General features: G+C 40.1%; 1 protein-coding gene across 3 annotated transcripts; it reads left to right on the top strand.

Moving 5' to 3' along the window:
• The first annotated feature begins 2,580 nt into the window (after nt 1-2,580).
• Nucleotides 2,581-24,517, top strand: LOC115593047 (serine/threonine-protein kinase N2-like). 3 transcript variants are annotated; one of them, XM_030436363.1, is made up of 22 exons: nt 2,581-2,808; nt 6,145-6,421; nt 7,394-7,563; nt 9,859-9,982; nt 11,062-11,213; nt 11,354-11,621; nt 11,782-11,964; nt 12,899-13,008; nt 15,040-15,183; nt 15,491-15,566; nt 16,318-16,477; nt 18,310-18,400; nt 18,659-18,720; nt 19,137-19,206; nt 19,416-19,507; nt 20,481-20,657; nt 20,768-20,830; nt 20,917-20,993; nt 21,226-21,368; nt 21,840-21,947; nt 22,121-22,201; nt 23,588-24,517. In XM_030436363.1, the coding sequence occupies exons 1-22, from the start codon at nt 2,788-2,790 to the stop codon at nt 23,786-23,788; spliced, it is 2,850 nt and encodes a 949-aa protein (XP_030292223.1). In that variant the 5' UTR covers nt 2,581-2,787; the 3' UTR covers nt 23,789-24,517. The 3 variants fall into 3 exon arrangements, with proteins under 3 accessions (XP_030292223.1, XP_030292224.1, XP_030292225.1); XM_030436364.1 differs by having other exon boundaries at nt 11,402-11,621; XM_030436365.1 differs by lacking the exons at nt 2,581-2,808; nt 6,145-6,421; nt 7,394-7,563 and adding an exon at nt 9,477-9,544.
• The last annotated feature ends 1,935 nt before the right edge of the window (nt 24,518-26,452 follow it).

Genomic DNA, 26,452 nt, shown 5'->3' on the forward strand with positions numbered 1-26,452 from the left:
ATATTGTTCCTGATGTATGCGCAAATCAGCAGTCTATGCTAAATCCAAACTTCCCACTTAAAGGAGAACTTTGGCCGTTTTTTAACCCATATCCCTGTTGATCGAGGTTACCGAGTGCTGTCATTAGTAAAAATAACGAGAACATTTGGCACAATATTTACGGAGTATCAGAACGGCAGCTAAAGCAAACCTATGGGGCAGACATAACCGAAAGTGAAACTTAGGATGTCTGCCCCCATAGGTTCGCTTTAGCTGCCGTCCTGATATCTGTTCAATATTGTGCAAAAAATTCACGTTATTTTTCCTACTGACAGCACTCGGTAACCTCGATCAAAGTTCTCCCTTAACACACCCATGTTTTCTGTTACTGTTGGTTTGTGCTCCCTCAGTATCTGCCATAATGGCAAAATACACTGCTCTGTCTAATCACGGGTCAGTAAGTTCCAGTTCCTTCATAATATTTCCAACTACTTTTCATTTTTGCTCCAAGCAATAAAAATTGTAACAAGAATGTCATACCTCTTCTTTTATTCAGTGGATGTGTGATTAAACAGAACTTCCTCTCTTGTCATATTGACTCCATTCTCTATATAGCTGCTTTGTATGTTTTGTCAATTTTTCATTTGGTTTTCATTTGTGTCTTATCATTAGCCATGATAGGTTTCAGGTCATATGGAATAGCTCCTTGTCCAAACCCTGCTTTCTGGAAACTGGTGTCCCTCAAGGCTCGGTAGTAGGACCACTTCTGTTTTCACTATGCACTAGATCACTAGGCTCTGCAATCACATCTCATGGATTTTCTCATCACTGTTATGCAGACGACAACTAAGTTTTCCTCTCTTTCCCCAACCCCCCGACACCCATGCACGTTGCAACGTGCATCTCGAAATGCCTGGTAGACATCTCCGCTTGGACAACTGCGCACCACCTCAAGCTCAACCTGCATAAAACTGAACTCATCATCATCCAGGGAAAAGACTGCCCTTGCATGGACTCAGTCACTGTTGAGGACATCTTAGTATCACCTTCAGTGACTGCGAGGAACCTGGATTTAATCCTCAACAACAGACTATCCTTCACCCCAAACTTCACTGTTGTGGCCCAATCCTGCAAACTTGCCCTTTACAACATCTGCGGGATCCAGTCTTTTGTCACAAAGGACACAACGCAACTCCAGGTCCAAGCGCTGGCCATCTCCCAACTGGGCTACTGCAGCTCGCTCTTGGCTGAACTCCAAGCCTCTGCGACCCCTCTCCTCCGTGACCTCCACTAGCTTCATGTTGTAGCCTGCATCTGATTCAAGACGCTGGTACTGGCCTTCAGTCCCCCCTCCAAAAAACATATATGCACTTGTATGTTCTAATCCTTAGCACTTAAATCATAGCACTTATTTACTTGAGATATCCTTGATAAATAGCAGCTACAATGCTCAGACCAAGGCCTGAAAATTGTTTCTACTTTTGCTTTCTTATTTTATCGACGGTGATATGTTGTGGTTTCTTGTGACAAATGTACTTATTGTAATGCGCTTTGGACAAAAGTGTCTGCTAAATGCCCTGAATGAATGTAAATGTAAATGTAGGTTATGTAGCATACACATGCTATTGAACAAATCAAAATTAGAGGCAAAGAGCACATAAATTACAATCAGCAGCAAGAAAGCGAGTGGCTAATATTTCTTGTAAAGCCTTATTAGTTAACCTTTTCCTACTCTTGCATTTATTTGTCTCAAATGTACATTTGGTTTTGTCATCATGTGTGGTCAAGTGCATTACTGAAAGGCCAACAGTTTCTTATTCAGTTTATAGCCCCTGCCCACACTCATTTTCCTTCCCAGTCCACTTTTCTCAGCCAATCATAGACACATGGGGTTACTCAAAGTCAAGTTTAAGGAGCAGATACTGCTACCCAAATCTGCCAGTGCTGTAACCTCATGGAGCAAAGGACCAAAACACTCTTTTTTATTTATGCAACATGCCCACAGTACAAAAAACTCTCTGTGTGTGGCGTGGCTGGCAGTTGAAATGTTTTTTTTTTTTTTCTTTAAAAGCTTCCCTTATGGAAAATTAAGCCTCTGTTAGTTGATGCCAGTTTTCCATGTCTCAGTCCACCATGCATAGCCTACTAAGAGAAACTGTTCCACTTCACTTTTCATTCATATTCTATTTTGTTCATGTATTTATGAAAAAACAAATTCAAACAGGATAAACAACCTAGCCTCTGACATTAAAACGGCTCTCCTATTAACAAACGGTTATATTGTGTTTGGTTTCATGAATGACTGAGCAAAATAAAAATGTATATTTTTCTTCTACTCTTTTGCGCTATGTTACATAGCTTATCTCTCTCAGAGCTGAATGTATAAATCAGGTATGGGTGGGGAACACAGGCTCTTGAATGCATCATCAGGCTACCTCGGCAGGTGCAGTGAATAATCGAATGTGATTGGTTCCTGTGGCGTCTCTGTCATTACCGACTGCCAACCAATCCAGCCGCGGCCCTCTGACGTCAGATTTGCGTCCAGCCCCTGTTAAACTCAATTCAAACTTTCACTCAGATTTTGTTTCCATGATAAACACAAGTAGCAAGTTATTCACCGGTATAGAGGGTCTGTGAACAGCTTCAGCAGACGTTACATTTCTCATGCCGCTGTTGATTTACCTCAGCTAGGGGTGCCATATTCCCGCAGGGGCTGTTTCACCGACTGCCTGGCCGAAGGAGACCGTTGAGAGTCGGAGCGGACGTTGACGCGGTGTGAATGTCCATCGCGGACCACTGACAGCCACCATGTCAGGTTTAACACTACAGGTAAACTTAACGCCACGGCTTTTCTATCACGTAATATGAAGAAAAATCATAATGGAGACGTTTAGTGCTAACAGTATGCAAATTAATATCATCCGACGTTTAAGCGTAGTTAAATAACACCACTTGCTACAGTGCCACTGGATTTTCCTGTTTGTCTTGTTTGCTTCTCCTCATAGTTCCTCCGTCTTTGTGACTGTCACACAAATACCTTCCAATTTAACTGTAGCTTTTTAAACAACTTAGTTTCATTCAGAAACCATGGTAAGAAGTAAGCGCCTTCCTCAACATGGCTTTGACTCTCTACCAGAATCAGTGTTAAGGCAGCGAGTTTCTTTTTGAGCAAACATCCAGTCTCTACCTGAAAGAGTTTATTTCAGTAAAGCTAAGCTCACACTTAGCTGGGCTAAGAACCGTCCCGAGCGCTCTGCCTTCCTGAAGAAGGTGCACTGTGTTTTGAGTTGAGTGTTTTTAATTTTATTTTTATTTTTGCCTATAATCTGACTTCATCAGTATTAAATCAAGTTTTTTTTTTCTCTCTCCCCAAAGTCTATCCTACTTGAAATGACTTATTTTAGAGCTAGGTGTCGTCCATCGATCTCTGTTATGAAACATGCTAGCTTCACTGTCTTCTAAAGAGATCCAGACTTCACAAAACTTCTAGGACAATAGAAGGTGTACTTGTTGGGGTAGGCAGCAGGTGTGTCCTTTGGATAATGGCTACAGAAAAGACTAGACACCTGTCATACCCAACACACAAGACGGCCAAGTCAACAGCTGATGAGGTGGGCTCAAGCCCGTAGAAAAGGAGTAATTATCTAGTCATTAGTGTATGTTGGACGTTAGTTTATGTGTCTGCCCTGTCCACTTGTAAAGTAGAATGATACATGTAGGATAAATGCATTTAAGGCTAAAGAATGAGCATAAAGCTGACCTTTTCATGCAACTTATTTTTGATTCGTTGTGTCTTACTATAGTCTGTCTTGTGAATTTAGTTAGGGCGATTGTTTTGATTAAGGATTAATCATCCGATCCTCTATTTTCTTGATTACTTGATAATCCATAAAGTGTCAAGATGATATCATCAAAATTGCTTGTTTTGTTTGACCAGCAGTCCAAAACCTCAAGATATTTTGGAGACAAAGAAAATCAACATATGAGAAGCTGGAAGCTTTTTTTTTTTTGCTTTAAAAGATTAATAGGTTATCTAGATTTAGTGTTTTTTTCTTTCAATCAACTGGTGTTCAGAACTAATTAAATTTTACAAGGATTAATGGTATATCAACCCAAGGATATAGAAAATTATAGTGTGAATAAATAGGCATTAGTTATGTCTGAAGGTAATGGAAGGAGCTTAAAAGATGAAGAAGTACATGTATAAGAACTGCTGTTGGAGCTGTCAGGGCTGTGATAGTAAGATGACCAAGTTTGATAGCTGTGAATCTACATGACATATCATACTGTATGTATATTATGCTGCAGTTATGTTCATTTTCTATTAATCTGTGGGATATTTTTCTGATTAATCATTTGGTCTATAAAATGTGAAAAAAAGGGAAAAATACCTATCACTATTTCCCAGAGGCCAATTTGCAGATTGCATCTTTTGTCCAGCCAATATTTCAAAACCCAAAGACTCTTCATTTACTGTCACATATGACAAGGAAAAGTAAGAAACTTTTCACAAATAAGAAGCTGTTACCAGAAAATGTTTGACATTGTTGCTTGAAATATGATTACAATTATTAATCGATTGTCAAAATAGTTGCATTTTGTTTTTGTTTTTTTTATGATCTGTTATACAATCAATAATGACCACAGCTCTACTTATAAGCATCCAAAAAAAATCCAAACTGCCCGCAGTTGAGAATCTGGGTGTCAGCTCTATGATATACTGACAATATGTCCAGGATTTATGCAGGTAATTAAGTGCTAGTTAATTGAGCCTGATCAGGATAAGCAGATTAGTAGATGAATACAAGGAATATATGGATGGATGATCAATCAGCTGACCATATATTTTTGTCTAGTGTCACATATGACGGATGGGTGCAGCAGCTGTCAGAGTGACTGGCTGAGAGCCGGTTTGTTAGCTGTCGAACTACAAAGAACTGGTTTGGGATGAGGCACAGGCTCTAATCTGGCCCCAGAACTGCCTTTGATGAAAAGGTGCATGTGTACTTGCCTGAGGGTGTAGGTATTTGAGAAAGCACAACTTACCACTAGCGTATGTAGTAATGAAGACATAGCTTTGGTTTTATCTGTCTGTGAGGTTTCTGCGTCCAACCCAACACCGTGCATGCCCTGTTACTACAGGGTGATGTCTGACAGTGAAGCAAGACATGTTTCATGACAAAAGAATGTATCATGACGAAAGCTGAAACATGTAGCTGATGGTGTAATTAGAAACAATTCCAGGGAGCGATTGTTAAATCAAGGAAATATTACATACTCTATATTCCCTGGTTCAAGCTAACAATATGAAGATTTGTTTGCCACTTTGTGTGTTTGCATTATTTTACTTCGACTGTCTTTATATTTAAACTGTTGGCTGAACAGAACCAACTATTTTAGGATATTTCTTTGTGCTGTCAGAATCTTTGATGGGCATTTTTTATTTAAGACTGAATTATTATTCAAGAACAGATTATAAGTACGATAATTGATTTCAGTCCTAATCGTGACACCGCACCTGATGTCCTGTCACTGAGAAAGATGATAGTAGCCTGATGACACTGGCAGAGCATTAAACAGACGGACCTTTATCCACCAGGGGGAGGTATTGTGTCATGTATTGTTGTTAATCCATTGTTAGGTTTACAGTCACAGCTCGGTTATCTTTTCTTCCTGAAATACTTAATCTGCATTTGTTCCCATTTTATCAAGTGGTTCCTGTCCTTTGTTGTTGGGTTGCGCTAACCAGTGGACACAACTTATGATTTCCATTTTTAGTTTTTAGTTTTTGTTTTTGTCTTTTATATAGTTGTTCTTGTAATTTTGGTGGAAACTTGAGGGATAGCTGTCCTTTGTATTGTAGTGATAGCTTCAGTTAATCTCAGTAGAGTTGAACTCTGTCTTGATCCGTCTTAGCGCTGGTCCCTTTAATGTTGCAGCGGCCTACATTTAATCACTCTCCTTTAGTGCAGAAAAGATGAAGCAACCGGTTTCGAGATGCTTGTGTCACAGCTAGATTACAGGATAAGTGATATTAACATGTTTTGTTTAAAATAGTATGGTGATATAACAGGTGTATTTAACATAATATCTACAAGATCAGAAGAAAAAAAAAAACACCAGAGGGATCAAACTGAAGCTATGTGTGTGTGCTATGTCCTTTAGAGCGGTAACCTGCAGGGTCTTGATGAGGGGGATATTCTGGACCCAGAGTTTCAGCAGCGTTTGGAGGATGCTCGCACTCTGCTCAGGCAGGAGATCCAGCGGGAGCTGAAGATCAAGGAAGCGGCAGAGAGAATGCGGCGAGCTGTAACCAATCGCAAGAGCGCAGCCGATGTAGAGGGCCAACTCAAGGCCTCGAGCCGCAAGCTGGACAGGTTGCACTGGCAACTACAGGAACTCAATGCCAGGTCCATGGCCACAGAGAAGGACAGCACCACAGGTAACTAAAACAGAGAAAATCATCTCGACATAGAAACGCAAAGGGCAAAGGAAAACTTTTCAAATAAATCCTAAACTTGTCCTTTTATATTGAACACTTTAAATCCAATGTAGAGCAAGATATCATGACAATCATTTTAAGACAGATTGGTATAAAGATATATCTATATACATATTCATTGTACCTAGAGGATTTTTGGTTTTGGTGACATCCAGACCTGAGAGTCACTGGGAATTTTGACTTGGTGGCAACTGTTGCCTTCAGGCTTGAATTTCCTCCTGGCTAACAAAAAAAGCAGATTTTTACAAAGTTTGAAGCAGATACTAAATTACATGATTGCACATTCATGCTCCTCGAAGGATCAAGCCTTTCTATTTTGGACACTCCTGGAACTTTCCATAGACAGCATTGGAGGAAATCTGACTCGGGCTGCATGTTTGTTACCAGACGTTAGATTTTTAGGAGGGTTATGTATCAAATACTTTCTATCCTAAACGTAATCTTTATTTACTCTAGAGTTCCATGTTGCTGAGGCTTTGCACAAGTAGCACATGGTTTGTTTGATCTTATGCAGTTTGTATTTCAAGGCATTGCTAATTAGAGTTGCAAAATCTGGGAGCAGGAGATGGAAATTTATACAAATTTCTGCTGCAGCTGTTCATGTCTGAGAAAATCACATGTGATATTGCCAGCAATGTTTACTCGAAACTGAGAGACTCTAGAAAGCTAAAAACAGTAAGTGAGAGAGAAACTGTGTAAAAATACCTTAAAAGGTTTGACAATAAAAGACTTATGTGACAGCAGGAAAGAAGAATTTATTGACAGCAGTGTACAGTAATACTCCTGGTTTTTATAAGGATACATACACATATGCCTAAATAGATATAGGTAAAAACACACAACTGAATCACCGCTAGTGAGAGAGAATTGTTTTATCTAAGACTAACCCACTATGTGATTATTTTGATGTAGGTTGTTCGGAGGAAGAAGACAACCAGTCAGCAGAGTCATGTCAGTGGGAAGAGGTCACATCACCACTGGCAAGTCGACTCAGAACACTGAAAAAACAGCTTACCATGGAGACCAAAGTCAAACAGGGCGCTGATAACATGATCCAGACTTACACCAACAGCTCAGTCAAGGTACAGATCAACAAACCCATACACACACTCAGTGAGTTTGCTGATGGAGATGATTTTCCTACATGGTCTGTAGCAGTGAGCTGACACTGACTTGGTGTCAGCAGCATTAAGCATATGTGGTGTGTAGGAACAGACAGGAGAGGGAAAACCGAAACGCAACTGCAGACAGAGGACTTGAAGACAGGACCGTCCTTAGTGTGGCACTCACTAGCATTAACATTACTGCTGATGACCACATCCAGAACTCCTTAAAAATCATTTATGTCAATAGTTTTAGAATGTTGTTTCAAACCTGTTGTATTTAAGAAGCTATATTCTGCTGACCTCGTCTGATCTGTGTGTGTATGAGGGGTGGGGGGCATTGCAAAGAAATTAATTAATTGAATTTGTGTTTTTATGATTTAAAGTGTTTCACTGAGCAAGAATATCCAACATCAAAAAGGAGGTAGGAAGAAAAATAATGATAATAAAAAGCACAACAAACAACAGGGGGTAGTCCGACAGACAGTGACAGACATTGAAATATAAAAAAGGCGGTTATTTAGTTACAATAATGTGGTGGGCATAAGCACATGACATATTTGTACTAAAGCTTTTTCATTATCGATGTCACTTTCACAGTTCATCCTTCCCTGCATCTTTTCAAATCCTACAGTTTACATAGTTGGAGCCCTCCACATATTCAGTGTAGGAGTTTGAAGCTCCTTCCAACACAGTCTTAAGGGTTCTCATTGCAGATCTACTTTGTTGTGACACCACAGTTTTGTCTCCAAGGAGACACAATCTTGGTGATCTGGAAGATCACATTTTAACAATTTACTAATACAGTCCAGAACATTTCTCCACAGGGGAGAAACCCTGGGACATGCCCATAATGCATACACATTCCAACAAGGAATGAATTGTATAATAATAATAATACCTGTGAATTATTTTATATTGATTACATTTGTCTCTGGCTTCTTTAATATGTTCCCCAGTGTTGTAAAGATTCCCCTCCCATGTTTGTTTTTTTTATATCAGATGTACACCCCAGGTACAAAAGTTAGATGTGTGGTAAATTAACAGGTATTGTAAGGGAACGCAAAAATAAAATGGGAAAGGAAAGGAATGCTTATTTATACCAAGGGAGAGAAGAGCTTTTTACTTGTTGGGAGAATGTAAAGAACACAAATGCAAAATGCTGCAATGTTAAAATGAAGTGGTCTATTCTACTCCTCACTTTCAAGATCCTTCATAACCTGGCACCATCATATCTCGCTGAACTGATCCATACTCACACACCCTCCCGCACCCTCCCATCCTCTTCTACCATCCAGCTCTTTACTCCATCTGCCAACCTAACCACCATGGGGTCAAGAGCTTTCAGCCGATCTGCCCCCAGCCTCTGGAACTCTCTCCCACTAGACATTCGCACTTCTGACACTGTCTCCACTTTTAAATCTCGCCTAAAAACACACTTATTCCGCATGGCTTACTCTGTATCAGCCTAATCATATAATCACACTCCTGCCCATTCTCCATTCCACTCTATGGCACTATTCTCACCCTGGAAGCTCAACCCTGAATTCTGTGCCGAGATGGCACCATGTAATTGCATCCTCTTACTTATCTGTTATTTGCACTAAATTGTCCTGTACTTGTGCTGTCCTTTGTTGTACTTTGTTGTTATGTGCAGTGTCCTTGAGTGCTTTGAAAGGCGCCTTCAAATAAAATGCATTATTATTATTATTATTATTATTATTATTATTATTATTATTATTATTATTATTATTATTATTATATAAATCACAATAAGAGGCAACATAAATCCAACAATGACTGTGAGATGCAGTTGATATTTTAAAGCCATGTTCTTGGTGTCATTGGTCTGGGTGTTGATGTTGTCGATGAGAGGAACGAGTGAGGATTTATTTATGTGTCAGCAGGATGACTTGAGTGTGGGATCGGTGGCACCACAAAGTAACTGCAGTTTTTGCAGGTGTGTAAATGTACCAATTGGTTAGTAATGTCCCGTCCTGACAGAGAAACAGTAACTAAAGAAACATACGGATACTTTGTGCAACCCTTGTATTACCTTCGAATATTACTTATTAAGCACTACTTATATTAATATTACTTACTTATATGGGCCACTGATACAGCAAAATACTGTAAATTGACTTCACACATTATTTACTTTAACATTGACAGGATCATGTGTGAAAAGATTTGTTTGTGTTGAATTTTCCAAATGTTGCTTTGGCATTTTGCCTACTTATGACTTTTGAACTTTACTTATTATTTACTTTCTAGGACAGGAAAATGCTGTCTACAGCCCAGCAGATGTTCCAGGACAGCCGAACAAAGATTGAGCTGCTGCGCATGCAGATTGTGAAAGTCAGTCAAGCCAGAGACGGAGAGCAGGCTGGCTCACTTGGTAAATCTTACTACCGCTAACGCACTGTACTAACCCAGTTCTTATTATTTTATAACTGCACACCGTTTCATGTTGTTCATCAATTTGTAAGATATAGCCAGAGTTTTAGTCTTAAATATAAAAAAAGAATAGACCTAACATTATCAACAGAATATAAAGAAACAACATACTGACGTCGTCTCAAAGACGTCTATGTACAGTGCTGCAGAGATGGCTACTGAAGTTAGCATGCTAGCCCCGGCTCATCCTGTCTAGTAATGCCACTTTGTACCTCAAGAAGTGATAATCTAATGGCTCCTGTAGTTTCAGCTGGGAGATGTATGCCAGCTGTTAGCTCATGAACAAAATAAACTCACAGCAACTGAAGAGATTAAGTACTCTTACATCTATTTTCCTTATTAACACAGAAATACAACGGCATACCATCTGAATGCAAGTTTCTCTCTATTACTGAACAAAGATGAGCCTAAACTGCCTCATTAACTCTTAAGACACTTAATTAAAACTTGATATTAATAAAATCAAACTCACTAAAATAGTCTTGGTTTGTCTTTCCACAGTCACTTCTGGTTTGGTTGAAAAAAAAGTCAGCAGCGTCAATTGTGAAAATATTGCAGCTCTGCACAGCATCTTCACCCACAGATGATGTCCAACTGTATTTCTCTCTCCTCTGCTGCTTCATGCCTCTCATGTACTCGTAGAGTCATAGTCCTGATCAGAGCTGCTGTAAAACACCTTATACTGTACCCCCTGTTTTATAAGCTGAAGCTGGATCTACCTTCGGATTCTGCCCGTATTATTTTTTACATTACACCCTAACACTATCACCATGACAATTGAGCAAACGTCATCCAGTCTGTGTTTACTCATAACAAGGATAGGAAGTGTTTTAAGGAAAACAGCTAATTAAATGGAAAAATGGCACACCAGATTGAAAAATCCTGTTACCTGCATTGTGTATCGCTGTATTTTTGTTTTTGGGTCCAGCTGTGTCTTGCGAGTATAAATATGTAATGGCTCAGATACAAAGGTCTAACTGCTGCTGAAGCCTAAGTGTGATCTGCTCCTCCTGCCCTCAGGTCACCCTGTGGAGATGATCAGTCCTCTGGAGCTGCGGGTGGCTGAACTTATGCACCACATGAAGATCGAATCAGCCGTAGCAGACGGTGCCAAAAATGTGGTTAAGCAGCTCAGTGGACGTAAAATCCAGGACCGTCGCATACTGGCAGAGGTTGGTACCAGGTTTTAGTCTGGGATGTGAATCCGACCACCTCTATGCATACAAGTTAGAAACACTGCTGCAACTAAAAAAGCCATTCTATTTACATAATCTAATAAATACATAATCCCCAAATAAAATCTTAAAAATAGAAAGTTCGAGGCAGGCTGTGCGGATCAGGAGTCTTGTGTATCCCCCAGGCTCAGGCACGAATGCAGGAGTCATCTCAGAAAGTGAATCTGCTACGCTTGGCTCTGGAGAAACGTTTAAGTGAGCTGCCTCAGGACCATCCCCAACGTGCTACCATTAAGGAGGAACTGGCATTGGGAACCTCACCTTACTATGGCACTCTGAAGAAGCAATCAAACGCCTCATCCCGTTCTTCTTCTTCCTCTTTCTTCAGACCAGCCAGTCTAACAGGTCGCTACTAAAATATCCCCACATATATTCAATTTCTTTTCCTAAGATATCTGATCTGATCTGTAGAACAGTTGCTTTTTCTCCCTCAAGCAAATTACTGTTTGCCATTTAACTTTAGATAGAGTGAATTGATCAATTAAATGCTCTTCCTGCTTCTCAGGCCGGTTGGAGGTATGTTTGAAGGGCTGCCAAGACCTGTTGGAGTCTGTTCCAGACCGTGGTCTTATGGCCAGTGTCTCGGCCTCCTCTGGAAGCTTCTCAGATGGGAAGTCTCTAAAGGTCAGAAGCGGCCTCTCAGGACGCAGTGCTAATGGCAAGACAACCAAAGCTGATGATCTGTCCTGTAAGTCAACACTCTCACACTGTTTTACATCCGTGTGTGACGGTATTCATTTGTCTGCTTGTTTCTGCGTATTTCTGTTTCAAGTTTTTAAGGCTGGAATTTACTAGATAGGAACTAATGTAGAATCCAATGATGTACATTTATAGGAGTGTAGGTTGGGTTTCAGAAGTGTATGTACGTGTGTATATGTGTTTAGTTGTATTTGCTCCATAGTGAGGACCGTTAAAAAGTTTTTGACCATCAAAACAACTTTAAAGGGCTGTTTGGAGGTTAGGACCTGAGTAAGTATCACACAGTCTCTGATATATATTTAAAGGGTAGGTCTGGGAGAAAAAAATACTTGGCCGGTAGCAGCGTCTAGAGGGGTGTTGTGTGCCAAACAACAACCACATGAATACCACCACCCAGGTTTCCCTGCAGAACATTGCATTGTAAAGGGATGATCAATAACAGTCAGTTCCCCTATCATTGGTTTTAATGTTTTGGCTGATCGGTATGCATCTCTAACCACAAAGTGTGGCAATGAAGGTAAATAAATAGATCGGTTAACTGATCATCTTGACTGATGTCTAATTGTAGCATCTCGTCATGGAGATATTACAATTGCATCCCAAAATATACACAAAAAACATGCAGTAGTTTAAGTAGTTTTATGAGTGTAGAGTAGTGTCTGCAGAACTTTCTCTCAGGCTAAATTCACATTATAACATTAAAGTGTAATGTTATTATGAGCTATTTTCTCGTTTTACGAGCTATCAAATAAAACCACCCTGAAACATCATTTTGTCTGTGTTTACAATTTTCCACTGGCTACTTATTGCAGCTTATACTGTATTTTTGTCTAGTAAACATAACCACCCAGCCTGTTACAAGCTGTAGTGGTCTTTATGAGGCAGTGCCTGTCTCAGTGTGTATCTCTGTGTTTGTGTCTCAGCGGAGGTAAGCGTTGTGCTGAAGGTGGACAACAGGATAGTGGGGCGCACGCACTGGAGACAGCTGGGCACTGAGGCCTGGGGCCAGAGCTTCACCATTGCACTAGAACGGGTCAGTGGCTTTGACTTCAACAAGCAACTCAATTACAACTGAGCCGAAACGGCATTTTTCACATGGTTACTCCACATCCCAATCAGTGAGTTTTAATCTAGACCGATGTTAACAACCAATAGTGCTAAACACCATGGGCCCTATTCAGCTGGTCTAAAGCGCATGGTGCAAATGTTTTAAGGGCGTGTGTGTCCAAGTCTATTTCGCTAGTTGAACTATGGACAATCAGGGTATTAAGTTAGGTACACAGTGCAAAGGGGCTGAACTTGATTTAGTCAGGGGTATTTTTTTAGGTGTCACATAAATAGACAACAGACAACATAAAATTCAAAATGTAAGCACTGCATAAACCAGTGAGTGGAGACTTATCTTACTATCTGAATGATGTGTCCCTTAAATAGCAGGAAACAGACTGCACTTTTGACTTCAGACTAGCTTTTTGTTGGTCTATGGTGCTGTCCCTTTCTGCTGCCTCAAGCAAGTGATCTACCTTCAGTGCAACTGACCACACCTACTTTAGACCAACATGCCTAGGGGCACACAGGCGGTGCCAGGTACATTTGCTATTTACACAGAGTTGTTGCTGGGCGTGAACATGACAACTGTGTCGGTCTGAAACTACTGAATATCCCTTGTGCTGCGCTGTGCGCCGCTTTGTGACAGATATAAGATGGGGCCTCATGTGTTACAATATTACGGGATGCTGAACAAATATTTAACTGGATAGCTTTAACTTTCAGCAGAGCACTGTATGATGAACGGTTAAAAGCAACGACAAACATCCCCTTTCATCTGAACTGCTCCGCTAGAAAAGATTGTGCCTTCTCTCTGTTCATATACACGAAGATTGTCTAGGTCTCTTAAGTAGTTTTGCTCAGGAAGATCTTAAAAGATCATCCCGTTTTTACTCAATTCACAAAGGGGAATATTTTAGTAACATAATGAAAATGTTCAACTTCTTTTTGTGTTGGGACAATGACAGAAAAGAACCAGACATAAAGAAGAATTTTACCGTCCAAACTTAGAATAATGTTTGTATCAAAGATATACGGATGATCCTGGTACGATCTTGAATATGTTTTATATGTTTATATCTGTGTATGTGTCGTCCAGTAAGTAACAAGAAGCTGCAGAAAGATGTCAAACTTGTCCACCAGACAACCCTGACATGAAAAAAAAACAAAAGATTTGATGGATCCAAACCAAGATTCTTATTTATATTGATGAGCGTTGTCCTGTCTGAAATTTTGTTAAGTTTTCAAAAAACAAACTCTTGTCACTATGAACCCCAAGAATCCAGTATTGTGCAGGATTGCATCGTGTGTATCATGTTTTTAACCAGGAGATATAAAGTTTCTTTTAGCATCACCATTTCTAGCCCATACATTTTTGAAAAGCAGGTAGTTCTGTGTGCCAGATGGAAGCTGACAGAAATCTTGCAGGGCTCGGGTTCAGGAACATCCTGACATCCTCAACGAACTGAAGTACTGTTTATTTGTCATCCTGGCCCAGCCTGGAAGAAAAATTGCCGCAGATTGTTGATTACTAATTACTGAAGTGACATTCTGTCTTCCTCTTGGATAATTTATTGTCAAATGTCCTCTCAGTTACCACTAATAGTGAACATCTGTTAACAGAACAATAGTACAGACCCTGACATCTTGTCAGCCACCGAGTCAGAATGGCCAAGTATGTCTTTTATACTCTGTCAGCCTCCTACTCTTCTCTGTACCCTGTAATCCCACTGCTAATCCTCTGACATTTGCTCTAATCTGGTTTCACCCACTCATGCCCAGCATCCCTGTTTAAGACTTGACTTCTAATGTTGCATTTAACACCCAAGCTCTTATTCTCTTTGCAAGCCTTGACAAATTCAATGATTTTACCCATACAGGCCAGTGTACTAGTAATATGGGGTGCTACACAGTCTGTAACAGTTGTATAATGTCTTCTTGAGCTTCATCAAGTCTAAGAAAACAACGTTGATAATCCGGTCAGTTAATGTATATATGTTTGTGTTTCTTAATCTAGTCCAGGGAGCTGGAAATCAATGTGTACTGGAGAGACTGGCGAGCGTTAAGTGGGGTGAAGTTCCTTCGGCTGGAGGACTTCTTGGATAACCGCCGGCATGGCATGTGTCTTCAGCTGGAGCCTCAGGGCATCCTCTTCATGGAGGTTCTTACTTTCATATCCAGCCTGTTTATTATTCCTGTGACATGTGCATCAAACTACAGTAGCATATTGTACCTGCATTTGTCATTTAAATGAATGTTTTGGTGCTTATATCATCATTATTGTTACAGCATAACAGTTGAAAGTTGTAGTCACCGTCCATTATGTTTCTTTTCTCTATTATTACACCAAGCAGCTGTAAGATGGGTGTTAATATTAGTGAATAAAATAATCCCATGAAGTAAATGTTTCTGTCCCAGTGACACAGTTCCATGTATGAAGCATAAGAAGCTCCTCTGTTCATTTCCAGGTTACATTCATCAATCCTGTAATTGAGCGGCGCTCCAAACTCCAGAGGCAGAGAAGAATTTTCCCCAAAGAAAAAGGTAGTGTCATTTATTTCTGCAGATATTAATGTCCCTTTCCTTCTTCCTATTGCCCTCATTCCAGCACCCTTGCTTGGGCTACACCCATTTTTTTTTTTGTTAAATTTATTTTTTTTATCTTCATTATGATGTTGACAAAATGAAGGTGTAACCATCTATGTACATATGCACACATACATACACAAGACCTATACATACACACAAATAAAAATACATGTGTAATGGTTTGTAGAAAAAAAAACATGATCAACATATAAAGGGCTTAGTCTATTACAAGGCAGATGTTCCTGTGCACACACATATACATACACACATATACATACTTTTATACTCACTCACAAACAATATTTATGCATGCACCTTCACCAGCCTTTCAACAGTAATGAACAAAAAGAAAATAGGAACCTCCCTCCCTCCCTCCCTCCCTCCCTGTTGGGTGAGTGATTCCCCCCCCCCCCCCCCCCCCCAAAAAAAAGAAACTACACCCATTTTATAACTCAGACTTCTTTTTGATCTCAACTACACACTTGTCATGTATTGACATTATTGCACTGACAAAAGTTTTTGCCACTCAGCAAGCAAAATAGTCAGAATTGCTTCTGTGGTAGTTCTCACTACATTAAGTCTCCAGGACCACATTTAGCTATGATGACCCACACACAGAAACTCACAAGGTAACGATAACAGCCAGTGCTGTCGCAGCTGGTAAAGATGTCAATGATGATTGTTTTGTCTCCATTTCTCCTCACAGGGAAGGACTTCCTGCGTGCTGCCCAGATGAACATGAACTTTGCCACTTGGGGCCGTTTGATGATGACCATCCTTCCTCCCTGCAGCTCTCTGGAGCCCATGAGCCCTCCATTAGCAGGCCCTAACACTGGCTCCACATCATCGCCCACTTGTCCAACAGGGTAAGTCTCCGTGGTGTCTGTGACCCAGAAACATCTCATCTATGAAAGAGCTGTTACAAAAGTGAGCTATTCAATTCTCTGCTCAGCTTGCCACAGAGACTTGAGGCTATTTTTCTACCCACTCATGATATCGGAGACTAGAGAGAATGTGACTTAAGTGGAGGCCTGACAGCAGCATTATCACTGACCTGCATTCAGAGTTAAGACAAGTTAGATATAGTGGTTCTATATTAACAGTGTGTGAGAATATAGAAATGAGCATTATTAAAGGATTATGGTGGAGATATTCTGCATTTTTAATATTGTGAACAAATCCCATGCACAGACCCAAACCATGACTGTGACCTACTAACAAGCACAGCTTTCTAAGAATTGACAAAATCATTAAAAACATGTTGATTAAACTTATACTAGTATACTACTATAGGTATACTATGTAGGATTAGTATTTTTGTGTGTGTACAGACTCGCACACAAATAATCCCTCTCAATCATCACTTATGACCTACCAGAAGTGTGCGCCAATGTTTGTATCTGCAGAGACTCTGCTTCTATTTTCTTATCATTTTGTAGTGTTTGGGATGTTTCTTGATGTGCCTCATGGGACCATTTTGGGGGAAACATTTTGATCTGAAATGTGCCATTAATTATGACTAACTTGGTTAACTTGATTCAAGTTCATGATTTGGTTTAATGAGCTTTCTTAAACAGTGGCTTTCTTGTTGCCACTCTCACATAAAGCTTTGACTGGTGTAGAACCCGGGCAACAATTGTTGAATGCAGAGTCTCTCCCATCTCAGCTGCTGAAGCTCTTAACTCCTTTAGAGTAGTTATTGGTGTCTTGGTGGCCTCCCTCACTAGTCTCCTTCTTGCATGGCCTTTCAGTTTGTGTGGACAGCCTGCTCCAGGCAGATTTACACATGTGCCATGTTCCTTCCATTTCTTTATGATGGATTTAACTGAACTCTGAGGGAAGTTCAGTGACTTGGAAATGGTTTTGTATCCACCCCTGACTTACGCTTTTCAATAACCTTTTCATATAGTGTTCTTTTGTCTTCATGGTGTAATTGTAGTCAGGAATACTGATTAACCAGTGACTGGACCTTCAGACACAGGTGTCTTTATACCACAATCACTTGAGATGCATTCACTGCACTCAGGTGATCTTCATTTCACTAATAAGAGAAAAGATAAGATAAGATGTTCCTTTATTGATCCCCCTGGGAAAAATGTTCGTGAATAAAAATATTAAAAAAAAATATTAGAATAAAAATAAGCATACAATATACAGTAACTGTCCTTGTGTTTACATGATGTGTGCAATATATACTAAAAGTGAAAATGAATGTACAGGGTTCCTGAGTGAGACTAATTGTGAGACTACTTGCACCAACTGGCCAGTCCTCTGTTGAATTAGGTCAGTTCATTGGAATGGGGTGAATACTAATGCAATCACTTATTTTACTTCATATACTTGTAATTAATTGACATTAGTTTGTAGAAATCTGTTTTTCACTTTGACATTAAAGAGGGTTTTTTTGTAATGTAATGTCGGGCCCAAATTATATTAACCATGACTCCATTTTCAAAAGCAATTGAAGGGGGTAGATTTGTCATGAAGAGACAAGTAGGCAGACTTGTGTTTTATATGTGTAAGTGTCTTTGGGACACCGGCTGTTTCAGTATCCGCTTGAACGTGTTTTTTGGTTGTGCATATGCTGCTCAGAGGAAACTGAGGAGATCAAGGGTGCATCAAGGACACTAGTTATCAATATCAACACCAGCACTAAAACATAGTTGCAGTGTAATGTTTATTCCTAATTGTTTTTCAGAGAACCTGCTGTTGTGGGTCTAAATTTTCCAGAAGAATATCCAGGCAGATCTCCTCATCGCACAAGAAAGAACATTAAAGACTCTCTACTGGTGAGCTAGTCAGGTGCTCTGTTTCACCAAAAAATGATGGAACAATGAAAATAGTTATACAAAGAAAACACCAGTGTAACAGTGGGCCAATGACAGGGAGTTGTGTGATGTTAACACTTGAATTAAGAGAATAGCTTTTGTTCCATCACTAATGTCTCTGTTGCTCTCAGATTTCTTCTTTTTTTGCCTTTGTGTTTGAAAGATTCAGTTGATGTTTCAATGCATCTCTGTTGTCTCTTTACCTTGCTGAAAAAACAGTCTCCTAGGGAGAGCAAGAGCCCAAAGCCCAGGCGCCAACCCTCAATTCATCCACCTCTACAGTAAGTCATACTGAGTACTCATTACTGAGCTTTAGTACAGTTTCAAGGAATTTGTACTTCACTTGAGTACTGAGGAAAATATTGCACTTTTTGCTCCAATGCATCTATTTGATGTCTTAAGTCACTAGTTACTTTGCTGATTACATGCTGCGACAGAGCCAAATTGAAAAAATCAATTTAAGTCTGCAATTGAATAATAAAACACTGATTCCAATAATCAGGAAAATGCTGAATATCAGATCGGATAATCAATCAACCTCTGGTATATAGACTGCATGTAAATACATGCAAATATCTGTATATCTATATTACTTTGATTTGCACATTTAATATCAGATACTTTAAATCTTTTACTCAAGTATTATTCATTCAGGTGTGGAGTTTTTCAGTGTGTGCTGCTTTTTACTCTCATGCAGCATGGACGAAGGACTTCAGATGGACGACTTCAACTGCATATCAGTTCTGGGAAGAGGTCACTTTGGAAAGGTGCACATCACATCTCTACCTTTTTTTCCTGCTCTAAGCTTGTAGACATGTCAGTGGCAGTGTTTTGAGCTGAAAAAAAAAAAGCACCAGACAACTCTGTGAAATAAAGGTTAAGAGGTGTCCTGGTGAGCTGCAGCTTGAATACATGCAAATGTTTTAAAAGAAGATATAAAGGTTTAATATGCATCAAACATTTCTCCTGATCCAAGGTTTTGCTAGCAGAGTATAAGAAGTCAGGCGAACTGTACGCCATCAAAGCCCTGAAGAAAGGAGACATTGTGACACGGGATGAAGTCGACAGGTAAGAAATCACTCAGCTGGTTCTTTTTGAAACATTATCAGTGTCAGTTCTGCTTTCCACAATTTCAGTATTCCTAATGGGCTCTGAGCTGCAGTCATTATCTATCTAATGTAGTAAACACTCCATCTGTTGGTTACTTTTTGTTTTATTGTAAACTCAGTGTTTTTATCCATGTTAGAATCCCGTAGGAACTATGACTCAACTATTGGTTGGTGGTCTGTACTGGGGCAGGTTAGCTGTGATGCTGTTAATTGTTACAATCTCAATTGGTCTAAAATTTAGCCAGTTTCATGACACCAGATGAGTTAAGCTAGTTAAGATAGTTGGAGGACTGACTCATCTCACTTGGTGATTAAGATCTCTGGGGAACTTCACTCCATTTTCTGCTCCTGTATTAAATGTACCAGATGTACTCCTTTCTAAGTTTTAGAGTTGATGTCTCAGGATCTGAGTAGCCATTGACAAACTGCATTAAGACTAGTTACTAGTTATAATGCGAAGGCAAACAAGGAGTCCTTTTGTCTGAGAGTTTAACCCTCAAGATCAAGAGGAAAGAAAGCTAGCTGATAAAAGAATAGTCTGAATTAGTTGTACCTGCATAGTGCTGCTGGTAGAGCATGTGCACCATGTACAGCAGTGGCCCAGCCTGTGCTGCTTTGCTGCATGTCTTCCCCTCTCTCTGACCCCCTATTCTTGTCTGTCTCTGCTAGCAGGCCTGTCTGTTTTTTGGCTTTCAGCTTTTATTTAACCTAAGAAAATGAAAAAATTTGGTAATTTCTTACATGACAAGCGTTTTTCTTGGTTTCAGCATCTCTGCTAGCTATTCCTACTTCTAAGAACGACAGATATGGTGTATGAGTCATTAATTCAGCTTAGCGACTGTGAGTGAATACTTTGAACACTATTAATTAACACTGTGTGTGTGTGTGTGTGTGTGTGTGTGTGTGTGTGTGTGTGTGTGTGTGTGCTGAAGCCTCGTCTGTGAAAGGAGAATCTTTGAAGTGATCAATGCCTCACAACATCCTTTCCTGGTGAACCTGCACGGCTGCTTCCAGACTGCAGACCACGTGTGCTTTGTCATGGCCTACTCTCCTGGAGGAGACCTCATGACACACATTCACACCAACATCTTCAATGAGAAACAGGCCCGGTTAGCAGACATTGCTCAGTAAACCATGACATAAGTAAATAACTTCAGTGACATTCAGCAAAAATTCAGGGAGGTTTGTATGACTTCTATCTCGTTCTGCCTGCTTTCAGGTTTTATTCGTCCTGCGTGCTGCTCGGCCTGGAGTTTCTCCACCAAAACAAAATAGTTTACCGGTGAGTCCATCTCTTTCAGAGATAAATTCATACCTTGCTTCATACTGGGAGCATGTGATGTTATGTGGTCTGTGTCTGTCTGACAGGGATCTGAAGCTGGACAATCTGCTAATGGATGCAGATGGTTTTGTCAGGATAGCAGACTTTGGCTTGTGCAAAGAAGGTAAGAAAATAACACATTATATGTAATTTTCTGAACGTTCAACTTTTCAGTACATGACAAGTAAGGCAGAACAACTCCTTCGCTGTCTGCGTCCGTGTAAAAATCATTGTCAGTAGAAATGTTTGTCAGGATTTTGTGTGCGTAGGCCTGGAATATAAAAAGTTATTTATAGAGTGTAATCAGTGTTACATGTGTCTGCAGCGATATCTAATTAAGGCTGTACTGTGTGTAGGTATGGGCCACGGGGATCGCACCTCAACATTCTGTGGCACACCAGAGTTTCTGGCCCCAGAGGTGCTGACAGACAACAACTACACCCGCAGTGTTGACTGGTGGGGGCTGGGGGTGCTCATCTATGAGATGCTGGTGGGGGAGGTCAGTATGAATCGACAAAGCAAAGGCAAAGCAGACAGCTGTTCAGAAAAAAAGCCCCAGGTTCACTATATAGACATTACACACTGAAGCTGTAGGGGCCTGCTTTACCCCCATTACACCCCATGCAGATACAGAGTCAGGTGAAGTTTCATAGTCCACCAAAGATCAGCACACCCTATTTGAGGTATGTGCAGGAGCTTGACTGCATGGCGAGAGTGTACATAACATCATTTCAAATCAAATTTCCAAACTTGGGCCTCTCGAGTACTTCCGTGTCCCCAGCTTCTTCAGTTTCAATTGTGGACTTTTAAACTTCAGCTGACTTTCTATCGGCCTGAGGGTGAGTATATATGACTTTTCATTTTTTGATGGAATAGCTCCTTTAAGAAAGACTTCAATAAATGTGAACCTATCCTTTAAAATGCACAAAGTACAAGTTTTGGTAAGATTCTGCTCTCTCTTCTCTTATAGTCTCCTTTCCCAGGTGATGATGAGGAAGAGGTGTTTGACAGCATTGTCAATGATGAAGTGCGCTACCCTCGCTTCCTTTGTCCAGAGTCCGTGTCCCTCATGCAAAAGGTTTGCTCGTTATCATTTGGGTGGGAATTCTCCCCGGGCATTACTTATTTCTTATTAGAGCGACAAAATCACAGTCATGTCAAAACACCACTGATCATGGAGTACTTTACATTATGTGATGGTTGTGTGTCCCAGTGTAGTGACTCTCCTCCACTGCTCTCACTGTGTTTTAGCTGCTGCAGAAGAATCCTGAGATGAGGCTTGGAGCAGGGGAGGAAGATGCCTCGGCAATCAAAAGCCAAAAATTCTTTCAGGTCATTATCCAGCCAGGCGCTACTGGCCAACATACACTCTAATCTCTTCACTATGAAACATTAGAACTCTCTGACTGACTGCTCTTTAGAGCTTCAACTCAAACCAGCATAACAGAAATATTTAATGTAGATCTTTCTTTATCTCAGATGTTTTTTTTACAGTCAGCAGCTCTTGTTTGCCCTGCAGAGATGAAGAAGTATACTTCAGCTCAACTTTAACAACACAGCTTTATTCAGATATGAGAAGAATATTCACTGTTGTGTAAGGTTTACTGGCAAAGTTCTGTGTGAGACAAAATACTCAACAAAGAATGGAAAAAATCATATAACATTTAACTTTCCGTCTTTCACCGATCACTTTGTTGAATTATTCATGTCCAATTAATATATGTACAATACGGCAATTTGAAGTTTCAGTGGTGTGAAAGTGAGGGAAATCTAATGACATGGAATCGACGAAGAGTGTGTGATTTCTGAGTCTTTATTTATAACAGAAGGAAAAGCACATAATTGATATCTTTAAAGCTGGAGTTGGTAAGATTGTAGAACCAGCAAGCGCAGCCAAATATATCCCACCTCCTCCATTCAGAGCCGCTTCTCTGTAACACCCGACCACCGCCTGACCACACAGACACAAATGGCCCTGTAGCTTTTGCTGGCCAGCTGGGAGATGTTTTTCAGTGGTTATGTTTCTGTATTTAATGAGCTCTCCTAGATTTCTTAGTCTAATAAATACATAAATAAACAACCCTGTCAAGTGCTAGAATCATATAAACAGAAGTAAAAATAACAGTTATGAACATTCCTCAGTCAGAAACTTCTACCCAAACTCTTTGTGCTAACATTATTGGGTTGGCTGATCTGTTCTACGGCTCAGGTGCTTTGTACTGTCAGGGCAGCACATTGTCATCACTAACCATATCCAGCTATCCATCTTCATGTCTCACTCATGAGTAAGAAAACAACATTATCACAATGAGCGTAAAGAACGAACATGCCTATTGGTAGTCCTCACTGCTATGCTTGTGCATCTAGCTCACTAATAGTTTCAATGATAAATCTGCAGGTATGTAGGTAGACTGACAGGTCGCCCATCCAATAAATTCATACTGCTGAATGAAACAATTGGACTGCACATCCACAGGCACCACTTTTTTCCTTTTATTGTCAGAGTATGTGATTTATTAATTGCCTTTGGGATGTATAGAGACTTTCTACAACTCTAACAAAAAATGCTTCAGAGTAACTTCCCAAGGTAACAGGTAGCACATCCACATCACTGACTGCATGTTGAATCTAGCTCATAATGACAGTTTTTTTTTTGTCAAGTTTGATCATCTTTTTAGTGGGACTGCTGCTGTTCAACGACCCACTGTCTGTCAACAGGCAATGGACTGGGATGCTCTCCTGGCCAAAAAGATGAAACCTCCCTTCCTGCCGGTCATCAAAGCACCGAAGGACGTCAGTAACTTTGACGAGGAGTTCACACGCCTCCAGCCAGTCCTCACCCTCCCACGAACACCCTGCGTCCTCACCGCCGAGCAGCAGGAAATCTTTGCTGACTTTGACTTCTCCCTCATGAGTTGACCAATGGGATTTTTTGTGACAGGAAGCGCCAGTTCAAACCTACTTTTATTTGCCACAACACCTTTTTCATTCAACAGAAGCAGAGAAACTGCTGTCCTGCCCTTTTCACACAGTTCCACATTTCCAGCTGCACACCATCTCTGTGGACTGTTTATTAAAACACATGACAGTGTCCAGCATAATCAGCCTATCTTCAGCCGTCACACTTCACTGACACACGTTAAGTCTTGCTGGGTCTGATTTCATGATATATTTTCACGTGTCTTGTCCCTGCCAAATTCATTTTGAACTGTTTAATGAAGTTAGATCACAGATTCAGTGTTTACACTCTGGCCAGTGCAATAATGAGTTTTTGATAGTACATTTATATTTTTACAAATGGCCATTGTGCTTGTGATATTCCAAACATCAGTGCTGCCTCTCAACCCAAAGTCCATTGTAAATATTTGTAATCTTAATGAAGATACTTTCTGCCAGTTACTATAACCATTCTACTTCCATTTGTTATTTGTTGGGCTGTAATATACTGAAAATATCCAAATTGTTAATTTAAGTTCCTTCATTTCTCAGTCAGTACAACTATATCTTGATTTTTTTTTTACTATCATGAAGATTATGCTTTATACTGAACAAACCGGCCTGTATGTAAAGCGTAAACTACATGAAGAACATATGAATGAATAAATGTGTACCTGCTGGACTCTGAAAGACCAGGAACTCTTCATGAAACATTGATTTATTTATTACGCAGTCATTTCAGAGTAGTAAAAAACATTGCATGACAGTATTGCATATAATTCAGAAGTACACAACATGAATTAAATGTTAATTCGTAGAAACCAGAGCGCTCACTGACAACGACTCAGTCCAGCTGGAGGTAATCTACATGTTGTCCAACACTACTACCACATTTATTGCTCTCTGACAAGGTTACAATTGCACAAGGAGAAGCGCTAATGGAAATACCAAACAATGTATTGCACTCGATGTGTCTATTCCTCCAGTCACTCATTTAAAACAGTCGTACAAAAATCTAAAGACATTTTCTGCTCCAAAATAGTTTAAAAATGATATACAATATAAAATAGCTTGAAATGCTGTCCTTTGAAAGTCAAAGCATCCTGTACATTGTGGATTATGATAGGAACAATACAGTTTTTCACACCATATTTCAAAATATTCATATCTATGATATTAGCAAAATTGTCATTTGTCATTCTCTCACTTCAACTAACTAAATTAAATTTGAAGCAAGTGGACCCACCCTCTGTGCAGAATAAATAGGACTCAGCAATCAATCACATGAGAGAAGAACAGAATGAAAGTGTCTACACTAAAACCACAAATGTACCAATTTCTTAGAAAAACATCTCCAAACTTCATCAGGATTTGACAGGGAAACCATAGAAACCGTGGATCTAGATCATCTACACATGCACCTAAAACAAGTATATTTAATCAGATGTTTGATGATAATAATAGTAAACTTTACAGTTCATTAACAGTCAGTCAGGTTTACCATGCGTCATGGTGCGTCACACATGTACTTACTGCCATATTTAATTTAGTGAAGGATGCTGGAGTGGGTCAGGTGTGAGGTGGATACATAAACAAAGACCAGCTTCACTCAGAGCCTTAAAGTTGGAGGGTAAAGTGCCTTCAGACACTGTGGAGATACTTGAATGGTTGTAAACGATTGTCAGAATAAGGGCTGTAATGCTGGTAACCTGCTGTCTACACAGAGATGCTAACTATGAGCAGGTCTCTCATTCTAGGGACAACAAAACAACTTTAAAGCGAAACTCTTGCCAAAAATCAACCGAGGCTTTATTTGGGATTGAATATGAGTCAAAGCTTCGCGTAAAAGCATAATTGCGACGAAAGAGGCACTTTTAAGATTTACTGTAGTTTCGGTTTTGGGCACGTTAATTTTGAACGGGAGAGCTAGGGGCATGACATGCTAGCATCAAAATCGCTATTTTTAGAACACTAAAAAGGCTCGACACAACATGAAACTTTGCTCGTAGCATCACCAGGGTCTTTGAAGGTTTTTGAACTACTCACGTTAGCTGCTGCAGCTCCTGCGCGTCGTCCTGGCAGGCAAAAAGTGTGGATCCCTGAGTGCGACCTGACAGGCATGCTTGAGGAGCGGTTCACCATTACTCTCCTGCCTGTCAGGTCGCACTCGGGGATCGACACTTTTTGTCTGCCAGGACAGCGACGCGCAGGAGATGCAGCAGCTAACGTGAGTAGTTCAAACACCTTCTTTTTCATAAACTCTGTGTACACAAACAATGTTCTCAATGCTCTTGTTCATGAGTAGAGACCCTAGTGATGCTACGAGCAAAGTTTCATGTTGTGTCGAGCCTTTTTAGTGTTAATGCAATTAACGCGCCCAAAACCGAAACTACGGTAAATCTTAAAAGTGCCTCTTTCGTCGCAATTATGCTTTTACACGAAGGTTTGACTCATATTCAATCCCAAATAAAGCCTCGGTTGCTTTTTGGCGAGAGTTTCGATTTAAGTCTGTCCAGAGCCACAAACAAACAGGACATATAGGGGGCGCTTTCTATGAAGACCATGTCTATATTGCCTTATAGGGGCAGTCATAGTGTACTGTTATACATTCATAATGCTTTATGATTACACTCACAAACAGACATA

Source organism: Sparus aurata, chromosome 12 (genome assembly GCF_900880675.1).
Source record: "Sparus aurata chromosome 12, fSpaAur1.1, whole genome shotgun sequence".
Taxonomy (NCBI): domain Eukaryota; kingdom Metazoa; phylum Chordata; class Actinopteri; order Spariformes; family Sparidae; genus Sparus; species Sparus aurata.

Bases quoted from the DNA above. Each gene is read 5' to 3' on its own strand.
- LOC115593047 (XM_030436363.1), top strand. From the start codon at position 2,788: ATGTCAGGTTTAACACTACAG. The intron at 16,478-18,309 runs GTAAGTCTCCGT...ATTGTTTTTCAG, and splicing joins TCGCCCACTTGTCCAACAGG to AGAACCTGCTGTTGTGGGTC. The intron at 19,508-20,480 runs GTAAGAAATCAC...TGTGTGCTGAAG, and splicing joins ACACGGGATGAAGTCGACAG to CCTCGTCTGTGAAAGGAGAA.